Genomic DNA, 11,704 nt, shown 5'->3' with positions numbered 1-11,704 from the left:
AGTACTACAAGCCCTATCATTGCTTATGTGATTGAATACGACATTACGAGTATCCTGCAGAACCTGGCCACCAAGAACATCCTCACCAACGATGAGGCCAAGGTAGGCAGGTCTCCCTGTCAGTACAAGGCACAGAGTGTTGAGCAGAGATGGTGAGCTCAGGAGAATCATCTGAGACTGCCTGACCCTCCATAGCAGGTCTTTCTGTTATTGTGAGGTCATCAGACCCTACTGACCACTCTGCTCTGCTCCCCCAGTGGTCTTTTCTAAACTAGCACTCTGGTCACTCGCTTGTCTTTCAGAGATTCAAAGGCAAGGAAATGTCCCAGGGGAGAGCAGGTGTGGAGTCCTTCATCAATGACATAATGAAGAGGGACAGTGTGGTGTTGGTGAGCCTGTGGGAGGCGCTGGCTGAAGAACTTGTGAGATTTCCATCACCAAACATGACAAAAATACTGAAGGAGGTGACAGAGGGAGGTGAGTTAATGGAGTCTTGAGAGAGAGCAAAACAACGAATGTCTAGAAATTACAAAAGGAAACAAAGTGAGAATCACAGGAGCACAAAACACAGCATTACTGTCTGTAGCCCACTGGACACACAACTGTCAGGTCCGTCACTTACACCGAGATGTCTGCTTGATGGTTGTCAATGCCAACACTTACTCCTGTTCCTCTGATTTTCTCTTTTAAGTTTTTATTAAAGTCTTTAAAGGGGTCAGTGGTTCCACCATATTATTTAGTAACTAGTGTGTTATTGTCACCTATGTGCCACCTATTATGACAGCACATTTGACTTGGATGTTTCCCCTTCTACACTTTATAAACCTACACCTACAACTTAGCAGGATGATCAGTAATAATATTTTCTTTTTCTTTACTTTAACAGGAAGTTCACAGATTCTGTTGTTTTCTGACACCCTTGATGTCAGATGTGTGTAAATATGAGCTTTAGATGCCCCCAGATGCCCACACTCATGCTCATCATGTTTGTATTTTCAGACGTTTCTCCCTCAGATCCCCATGAAGCTTGTTGTTCCCCTGAGGTCTTAGTAAAGAGTCTCTGCTCTCCACTTTGCCTCCTGCTCTCCTCACCATGATAAACACACAATATGTCTGCTGTTCCTAATGCTGTCTGGTGTGTCATTTTCTTGATCTTTCTTTCCTGGACAAAGGATTCTCCCAATATGGACACACATCGGTGATTTGTTCTTTACTTTTAGACGTTAACTCTTCATTGTTGCCTGACAAAGTGCACCTTCATTTTTGATATTTTCTAGTTGTATACCTCACTGTGTACTTCTGTATATTTTGGTAATATTCCTTTTACTGCTGTAACTGACTCTTCTTATTTCACCAGGACCAGACCTCCTGATGGACATTCAGGCCTGTCTCCAGCCCACTCCCATTGATGATGGTATTAAAGGTAAGCCACTGGTCTTGTGTCTCCAGTCATCAGCTCCTCGGAACTCTGCTCCTCAGTTAGAAATTTAGAATAGTTGTAATGAATTCATGCCATTCATCTCAATAAGCTCACTAATCTTATTCTCCTAATTGTTTCCAAAATAACATTGTCAGCTTTTAAAGGGTCCTAAAGTCCTTCCCTCCACCACACTTTTTCTTTGTGTCTGTTGTTCTCTTTCTGGAGAAAACATTAACATCTGTGTGATATGTACCCTGATCAGGGATCAGGGTTTTCCATCTAATAAAATAAAATGCATCCACCATAAAAATTATCTTCATAACGTTAAAAACTTAATTTATGGTATCTTCATCTGCTTCTGTTTAAGCTGAAATGGTTCAACTCCCTCAGTCTCTCCTCATATTGCAGACCTCTCAGTCCTGAATAAGCTTTGTTGATCTTCTCTGGACTTTCTTTAGCGCTGCAACAGACTTTATGTGCCCAAAGATCAAAACTGCACACAACACTCCAGATGAGGCCTCACCAGTGTGTCATAAAGCTTTAGTATAACCTAACGTGACTTGTACTCCACATGGGGGTGCTATATGACCTGGCATCCTGTGTGCCTTATTTATGGCTTCTGTCCACTGTCTTGATGTAAGTGATGAACATTTCACTACAATTCCCAAGCCTTTCTTCTTTTAATTTTCAGACCTCTGATTGTGTATTTTAATCTAAAATGTTTACTTCCTACATGTAATACTAAGATTCCTCAGTGAGGCAAAGGAATTGTGTGTCAGAAATGGTGGAGTGTATTCCTGGAGTACCTCGGGAGCTGTCCTGTCTCTCTTCCTGTTTACTCTTTAGCACAAAACACTTCCAGTACAATACCAGTGCTCACCATGTACAGAAATTCTCAGATGGCTCCTCCATCATAGACTGCATTACTAACAGAAACGAGTTGACATACAGGAGGCTAGTGGAGGACCTTGTCATGTGGTGAAGGAAGAATCCGCATGTGGCTCAGATGATTTAAGACACAGAATTATAAACAGTCACTCGTTATGTCTATAAACTCCTATCCTTATCCTCTGCTCTTTGTAAGGTTAGCCAAGTTAAGGTTCAGGTAATTAAAGCCCTCCATGACTGTAAATCTCCTTAAACTTGTCTTTTTAATACTCTAAAATGATGTAAATTGATAGCTATTGATGTCTTTAGGTGGTCTGTAACACACTTTAAATATGAGGCCTTGACCCCTAATGCTGTCTCGTCATACCAAACATCCTCACAAAGCTGTGGCTCACCATCTAATTGAAGACGCCTTACACTCAAATCATGTTTTATATACATGGTGACTCCCACACATTTGTAATCAACATCTTGCCTGAAGAAGAGGCCTGAGTTGCCTTGTAAGCTTACATTTTGTAATCTTTCTATTTAGCCAATAAAAGGAGTCATCTTGCTTAACTTCTCACTACTGCAATAATATTATACCATAAATGCAGTGGAGTCAGGAAGTATTCAGAAATCTTCACTTTCTGCACACTTTACTGTGTTGCTGATTTGATTTGAAATGGAGAAATTGGCCATTTCTGCCCTTTATTGTATATTCAATAACCTTTAACGACTAAGTGACTTCATCTTTTTAAAAAGGTTTGCAAAATATATTAAAATCAAAAACAGAATATTTTCATTCCTGGAAGTCTTTAGACACTCAGCTGTGACACTCCAAATTGTGCTCAGATGCTTCTTGTTTTCTTTAATTCTCCTTGAGATGTTTCAAGAACTTGATTAGAGTCCACGTGTGTCACCCTGAATTGATTGGACATCCTTCAGAAAGGCGCACGTGTGTCTGTGTATAGAATGTCCAACAATTCACACTGCATGTCAGGACAAAAACAAAGTCATGAAGTCCAAGGAACTCTCTTCAAACCTCCACAATCAAGTTGTGCTGAATCATGGAATGAAGCCAAGGGATAAAATCATTTGTAAAGCTTTGAGTGTTCACAGGATCACAGTGACCACACTTATTGTGTAATGGAAGAAGTCTAAGAACACCAGTACTCTTCATGGAGACTTTTCTGTCCAGTCCAGACTGATTAGCTGTAGCAAGAATGGCGTCAGTTAAGGAGGTGACTGACAATCTCAATGGTCACTCTTAGAGCTTTAGAAGTCCTCTGCTGAAATGGAAGAACCTGCCAGAAGGATATCCATCTAGGCGCACTACATCTATCAGTCATCTTTTAGGGATTTGCTATATGGAAGCCCTTGTTAAGTTAAATACATTTGACAATATAAAGAACTCTGAGAGCAGAAGGAATAAGGAATCTCTGGTCTGGGGAGACAAAACTGAACATCAAGCACTTTGTCTGTCAAAGACCAGGCGCTGCTCATTATCTGTGTAGCACCATTCCTGTACTTAAGGTTGGTGGTGACAGCATCTTGCGTTGGGAGTGCAGGGACAGAGAGCCTGGCCAGAATTGAGGGATTGCAGACAAATCCAGAGAGGTCCTTGAAGAAAACCTGCTAGAGAGATCACTCCACGTGGGACTGGGGTGACTGTTCAATGACCCAAAGCATAAAGTCCACAACACTAGAGTGGCTTCTGGACAAGTCTCTGAGTGTCCTTGTGTGGGTCAACCAAAGCCCAGTCTTACACCCCATAGAGCATGTGTGGATCGACCTGAAGATGGCAGATTACAGACACTTACCATCCAATCTAATGGAGCTTGAGAGGATCTGCCAAAAGATAGGAAAAACTCTGCTGCCAAAGGGCATCTTCAAAGTATTTAGTTAAGTGGCTAAACACTTGTATTAATAAGAGATTACGGTTTTGATATTTAATATATCCTGTTTTCACTTTGTCATTATGGGGTATTCACTGTTGATGGATAGGCAAAATGTATCTATTTAAAATTAAATATGTAGCATAGTAAAATTTGCAGAAATGGATGGAGTCAGAATACTTTCTCAGTCCACTGTTTGTTCAGTTACACAGAACTACTCATACAGTTTATTATTTTTTCAAGGTATTTAATGCCAGTGATTTAAATGTATTACTCAATTATCTTTGACTCTTTGAGTAAAAATTATGTATTTTCCATTTATGTGAAACCAGGAATGTCCGAACCTCCCTGCTACCCTCTCTCCCCCCCAAGTCTTTGAGTTATCTACTTATATGTCCTACCTAACACCCCCACTCTCCCACAATGGTATCCCTCCTGATCAAATGCATCTTGTCGAAGTATCCCAATGCCCCATAAACCTGTGCCCTTCTATCCTACCAGAAGATGAGCCACATGTGTAAACTTTCTAATCCCCCAGTTTTATATGGACTGAAAAGTAAGAACTTTAGAGATGAACACCGTGTCAGTTCCACTCCTAAGTTCAGCACTCCAGGATTGTCAAAGTGTCACTCTTCCCATACATTTGTCTTTTGTGCCTGTATGGCCAATGAGAACTAAATCCACCCCTTCCTTGGCCAGCAGCCTGTTCCTCTTTCCATGGAGGTGTCCCAACTGGTAGGCAGTCTGACCACATACTGGGTGCACGCTATCCTCCTAAAAGACACATGGGAAAGCTCTGTAATCTCCTACTGGACCACAGGTTAGCTGCCTCAAGTTCAGTGACCCTGACTACAAGGTGCTGGATCAGCTTTTTATGTCTAGGAAAGAGAGACGCTGACAGCTGGTAAGTGCAACAACTTCAAAACCTTTTATTGTTTGCTCTCCTTCCTTTTTACCCAGACCAAAGTAATCAAGCTCATCTCACCAAACAACAGACCTACCGCACATGGCTGCATAATCGAACCCTGCAATTAATATCACAGTGCAGATATATAACATTTCTCCCCCCTTCCACCAACAGCAAAGAAATCCAAGTATATAACAGAACAGTTAAACATGAAATGTAGTAACAAAATCCTGCAAGTGTCCAGGGCGAGAACGCAACCGAGTGGGACGTGGAGATGGCTCCTGGGGCTGAATAACAGGCTCGGTTTCATTTTGTGGTACATCAGACTGGATAACAGAGTCACCCAGCCATGCGTTTGGAATGGCCGAAGAATTTTCATTGTGTTTGTCAGCAGGATGAAATTCTACAACAGATGATGGTGGTGACACCTTTTGAAGACATGTGGCATGCCACCGAGAACCATCAGCAAGACCAAATGTGGCTGGGCCAAGCTGTCGGGTGACTTGTACTGGTGAGGACCAGAAAGAGGCCATTTTGTTATTGCGATGAGGCTTCCGAATTCTCACCCAGTCCGAGACTGCTATGCTGACCTCCTTGACCCATTTTGATTGATCAAACCTTTGTTTCATTCTGTGTTGCTTTCTGGTGACAGAGTGCTTAACGTGAGGAATTGAAGGAAGGGCACAGGGAATACTCTGACCGAAAAAGGGCGAAGTCTGTCGAGAGGTAGGGTAAGCTCACGACCTAGCATGAGGAAGGCAGGCGAGACTCCAGTTGTGCTATGCTGGGATGATCTGTAGTGCAAGAGGGTATTAAGCAGAGCCTGATCAAAAGAACACCCTTGTGCCTGGTGTGCCCTAAGGCCATTTTTAGTGTTTGGTTGAAACGTTCCACCCTCCATTAGACTGTGGATGGTAATAGGCAGTGCTTAACATGTTTAATGCATTTTGATTCCAGAAATGAGGCAAATTGATTACTGGTGAACTGAGGCCCATTATCCGTAGTAATGGTCTTAGGGAGACCCCAGCGAGAAAACAGTGATTCCAGAATGTTAATGACGACACAGGATGTGACTGTGCCAGTTGCAGTAACCTCTGGCCATTTTGAGTGTAAGTCATACACAACAACCAAATACGCTGATGGTGAGGGACACCATGGATTTCTCCCGAGATGTCCATCTGTATATGTTCCCAGGGTAGGGTGGGCCAGGCAATAGGCTGCAATGGGGGAGGGGCCTGGAGACCTGTCTTGCCACTTACCAGACAGGCCACACAATCTTTAACCAGAGTCTCAATGTCCCTGTCTATGCCAGGCCACCACACCAAGTCACGACATCTCTGTTTTAGTTTCACTATACCTAAGTGGCCCTCATGTGCCATTGACAACACACGTGCACGAAGCGCATTTGGAACCACAGTACGAAACCCTCGTGCCACACAAGAACCATTCCAGCAGGAGAGTTCTTCTTTCACTCTGGCAAAGGGTAACAGATCCTCAGGTGCCATGCTAGGCCAACCATTCCTGATAAAGTGGCATACCTGGGATAGTACTGGGTCATGTGCAGAGGCCTCCTTGAGTTCTTGGAGAGATATAGTAGTCTGAAGAGGCATGTGCATCATTTGGACAATCTCATGTTCCATTTGGTCAGAGTCAGGAGGCTGGGCTGAAGATGTAACTGAGCGAGACAGGAGGTCTGCAATAACATTTTCACGCCCTGGAGTGAACTGGAGAGTAAAGTGGTACTGGTGAAGACGGTCAGACCAACGATGTAACCTCAATGGGCGGTGTCCAGTGCCAGATGCCGACAGCAGGGTAGTGAGAGCTTGATGGTCTGTTCTTAGTGTGAAATGTCGGCCATACAGGTAAAGGTGCCATCTCTCACATGCCCAGACACATGCCAGTGCCTCACGTTCACCCACCGAGTATTTCCGTTCTGTTTCAGTGAGGGCACGAGAGGCAAAAGCTATGGGCTTCTCCACTTTATCCTGACTTTGTGATAGCACGGCCCCACTGCTATAGCAGATGCATCACAGGTGACAAACGTGGGGCTAGAGATGTCAAAGTGGGCTAGAATTGGAGGGGAAGTAAGCTGTGATTTCAGGAGGTGAACAGCCTTGGCACAATCAGGAGACCACACCCATGGCTCATCCTTCCGCAGAAGCTGGCGCAATGGTGCTGTAGTAACAGAATACTGGGGCAAAAACTTCAAATAGTAACTGGCCATGCCCAGAAAGGAAGCCACCTCAGCTGCAGATGTAGGCTCCGGAATGGCGTGGATTGCATCAACATTTGATTGGAGTGGAGATATGCCAGCAGCTGATACTTGAAATCCAACAAATTCTATCTTTGGCACTGCAAAGACACACTTCTCCGCATTCAATGTGAGTTTGTGTTTAGACAGAGCTGAAAAGACCATGTGAAGACGTTTGTCATGAACAGCAGCGGTGGGCCCATGTACAACAATGTCATCTAAGTATATGACCACTCCAGGGATGCCAGCAAACACTGAGGACATGACTTTTTGAAAGCTGCTTGGTGCTGAACATAACCCAAATGGTACTCTTGTATAACGAAACATGCCATCATGTGTTACAAAAGCTGTGAGGTCTCTACTGCTGGGGTGGAGGGGCACTTGCAAATAGCCTTGCCTAAGATCCAATTTAGAAAATAAGATAGAACCATATAACTGTGCTGTGAGTTCTTCTGAAGTGGGAAGTGGATATTTGTCTGGAATTATTGCCTTATTTACTGCACGAAGATCGACGCAGATGCGCAAGCCACCAGACTTCTTCTTAGCTACTACTATGTTGGAGACCCATGGGGAGGCGTTGACTGGTTCAATGATGCCAGCTGCTAGTAGCTGCCGCAGCTCAGTGGACACCCCATCTCGAAAGGCCAGCGGGATACGTCGTAAAGGCTGTATAACTGGTGTGACAGTGGGGTTGAGTAAAGGCTTGTGAGTGTAGGCAGTGACGCAACCCAAACCTGTAAAGAGTCCAGGCCATTTTTGTTGTTGTAGTGAGGTTACCTGTAAGATTTGCATGCCACTTTTATCTAAGACAGAAAATCCCAGGGCAAGAAACAGATCTAGCCCCATCAGATTTGCCCCTTTTTTTGTAACATGAAAACAAACATTAGGCAGAACATCTTTGCCATACTGAACAGTGAGGTAGACTGAACCCATCAGGGAGATCTGAGAGTCCCCATAACCATTGGCAGTAGTGGTAGGTGAAGACAAGGCCATAGAACTGAAAAACTGTTTATATGTGTGTATATTTAAGAGGGACATTGTAGCACCAGTGTCCAACAAGAGGGAAATGTTCACACCATTTAAACTAACTGTGCATGACTTGAAAGCTGCTGGTCCTGAAATCACATTGTGAATTATAGTTGCAGTCTGTTCGTGTGCACTGATTGGAGAAGAACGGCATACCTTAGCAAAGTGGTTCTGTTTACCACAGCTGCGACAGGTCTGACCGCGTGCTGGGCAGCTTTGAGCTCTGGTCGCGTGTGATCGTGATCCACAGTTTCCACAGTGCTGCTGAAATTGTCTTGAACGCCTGCGCTGCACAAACTGCACTGTCTGTTCTCGGTCTGTTGCGTTGACTTCGGATGCTGCGGAATCGTCCGTCTGCGAGTGCTGCGCGTAACTGTCTGATGGGAAGGCAGAAGCAGAGCGTTTCGAAAGCTCCGCACAAACAGCTGCAGATTCCACGCTGAATGCTATTGCGACTGCATTTGGTAATGTCAAATCATCCCTTTCAAGCAAAAGTCTTTCGCGAACTTTATCATTGCTGGTGCATTCGATTAGCTGGTCGCGGATCATTTCCTCTTGTAATGCCCCGAACTTGCATGAGCTAGCTAGTCCTCTTAAGTTTGCGACATACTGATGCACAATCTCCCCAGGAAGCTGATGGCGCTGTCTGAAAATAAATCTCCATAGTAGAGCACTATGTGGGGCAGAGAAGTGGGCATTCGAAAGTGTAACTGCAGTATCGTATGTGTCAGCTAGTCCCAAAGTCCCAAGCACTCGCTGCCCTTCCGCTCCCAAGCAATGAACGAGTAGCGCCCTTTTGCGGCGGCGAAACATCCTCAAGCCCCAAGGCAGTGAGATAGACTTCAAAGGATTGTAGCCAACGAGTCCACGGAATCGGAGGCTCACCGGGTAAAAGCAGGAAGGGAGGCGGTGGTGAAAGGGAAAACTCAGCCATTCTCGTCGCCAAATTTTATGTCTAGGAAAGAGAGACGCTGACAGCTGGTAAGTGCAACAACTTCAAAACCTTTTTATTGTTTGCTCTCCTTCCTTTTTACCCAGACCAAAGTAATCAAGCTCATCTCACCAAACAACAGACCTACCGCACATGGCTGCATAATCGAACCCTGCAATTAATATCACAGTGCAGATATATAACATAGCTGGCAAGTTTTTCTTTTCACAAGTTCTCTTTATCACTTGCAGGCCTCCATAAGACACACAACAGTGGTGTGTCTGAATCCACAAGAACTCTGGAGGATCAAGCTTCTCCTGAAGATCCACACACCAGAGTTGTGAGCTTTGAGACTCGATACACAGAGCTGATGGTCATTGGTCAGTACAGAAGAACCTACAGTGAGACTCACCATGAACTGGAGAAGATGGGGAGACTCATGCAGAGCTAATAGAGGAGCGGACAAAAGAGAAATGTGAGCGAATCTGGACTGAGCAGCTTTTAGGAGGAGTCCTGGAAGTGAGATTTTCCCCAGCATTGTAGTGGTCAGTGGGGTGGCTGGAATTGGAAAGACCACCATGGTCCAGAAGATCATGTTTGACTGTGCCAGGGGCACTCAATACCAGAGGTTTGCATTTGTGTTCCTGTTTAAGTTCAGGGAGCTCAATCTCCTAGACACGGAGACAGAACCACAGATGTCTCTGACCAGGCTGATTGTAAGGCACTATAAATATCTCAATGACCCAAAGTTGAGAGAAATCCTGAAGAAACCTGAATCTCTCCTCTTTATATTTGATGGACTGGATGAGTACAAACACAAACTGGACTTTACACAGGAGAAGCTCTGCTCAAACCCAGATGACTTCTTTCCTGTTCACATCCTGGTCACCAGCCTGTTCAGAAGGACATTACTGAAGGGCTGTACAGTCCTGATAACCACCAGACCAACAGCCCTGGAGACCCTGGACATGAAGAGAGTTGATCGATTTGCAGAGATCCTGGGGTTCTTCCCTGAACAAAGGCTGATGTACTTTAAGAAGTTCTTTGGTGATGCTGATCAGGGCTCTGAGGCTTTTCAGTATGTGGAGGAGAACGCCATCCTGTACACCATGTGCTTCAACCCCTCATACTGCTGGATTATCTGCTCTGTGCTGAAGAGCCACTTCATGACACCTGAAGAAGAGCGAGGAGCTGCCCCAAAACTGTCACTGAGCTCTTTGTGATGTTCCTTCACAACATCCTCACCAATCATAAGAGAGAAGCCAAGGACCAGCGAGAGATTCTGGTCAAACTAGGAAAGATGGCTTATTATGGGGTGGTGAACAGGACTCTTGTGTTTTATGACAAGTTTGAGATGTCCACCTTTGGTCTCCAGCCAGTCTGTCCTCTCCATTCCTCTCAGGGTTCCTCAAAGAAATCCTTCAGAGAGAAAGCACTCTGGAGCACACGACTACACATTCTACCACCTCACCCTGCAGGAGTTCATGGCCGCCTGTTCCTTCTACCTCGATCCATCAGAGGGCATTGAGGAGCTGCTTGAGAAGTTGGAGTTGTGTAAAGATGGCCGGTTTGAGATTCTCATTCGATTTTTAGCAGGACTGGCCAGGGATTCTGTGTTTAAAACACTGGGGAGTTCTGGGGGAGTTTGAGAGGAAGACAGCAAAGAGAATACTGGAGTGGGTGAAGAAGAAAGCTGAAGAGGCACTACAGGGAGGAGATAAAAGTGAAGCTCTGCGAGTGTGTCAGTGGCTCTATGAGACTCAGAATAAGAAATTAATCAGAGATGCCATTGGGAAAGATTTAAAGATGAGCTTTAATAAGACGACTTTATCTCCTCTGGACTGTGCTGTGCTGGGCTCTGTCATCAGCTGCTGTGGAGAACTTGAGGAGCTCAACCTGTCAGACACAGAGCTCACCCCAGAGTGCATCAGGAGACTGGCGCAGGGCTCATCTGCTGCAGACGAGTCAAGTGAGTAATAAAACCTTCATGAGTTTAGTTTGACTGTCTGTGGACACTGAGGGTGACATTAGTGTGTCCATCAGGGGGTGTCAGGCCTACAAATAGACGAGGGTCCATGTCAGAACATACACTGCTGTGTGTCACAGTGCCACCTGAAACAGCAGCTCAATAACAACAGAAATGAAATAATAATTTATATAGAAATTCAATGTTGAGAAATGAGAAAAGTACAACTGATTAGAAAGTTCTAGAAAAGACATTTTTTGTTATTGTTAGATATATCTGTGCATTGAGTATCTGTTTTGTAATTTTTGGAGTGTGTTATTTTTAAACAATTTTTATTAATAGCTGCAGGAATGAATAACTTTAATCACAATAAGTAAGTTACAAATTAGTAACATATTCAGTTTTATCTAAAGCAGTGGTTCTCAACCTGTGGGGCGG

General features: G+C 44.4%; 1 protein-coding gene across 1 annotated transcript; it reads left to right on the top strand.

Annotated features, from left to right (window-relative positions):
• The first annotated feature begins 1,355 nt into the window (after positions 1 to 1,355).
• LOC120520125 (NACHT, LRR and PYD domains-containing protein 12-like) lies at positions 1,356 to 10,931 on the top strand. Its single transcript, XM_039742736.1, has 2 exons — positions 1,356 to 1,423; positions 9,552 to 10,931. Exon 2 carries the CDS (start codon positions 9,879 to 9,881, stop codon positions 10,521 to 10,523), a length of 645 nt encoding a protein of 214 aa, XP_039598670.1. The 5' UTR covers positions 1,356 to 1,423; positions 9,552 to 9,878; the 3' UTR covers positions 10,524 to 10,931.
• The last annotated feature ends 773 nt before the right edge of the window (positions 10,932 to 11,704 follow it).

This window comes from Polypterus senegalus, unplaced genomic scaffold, assembly GCF_016835505.1.
Source record: "Polypterus senegalus isolate Bchr_013 unplaced genomic scaffold, ASM1683550v1 scaffold_2444, whole genome shotgun sequence".
Classification (NCBI taxonomy): domain Eukaryota; kingdom Metazoa; phylum Chordata; class Cladistia; order Polypteriformes; family Polypteridae; genus Polypterus; species Polypterus senegalus.
This window is presented reverse-complemented; position numbering and strand designations above follow the sequence as displayed.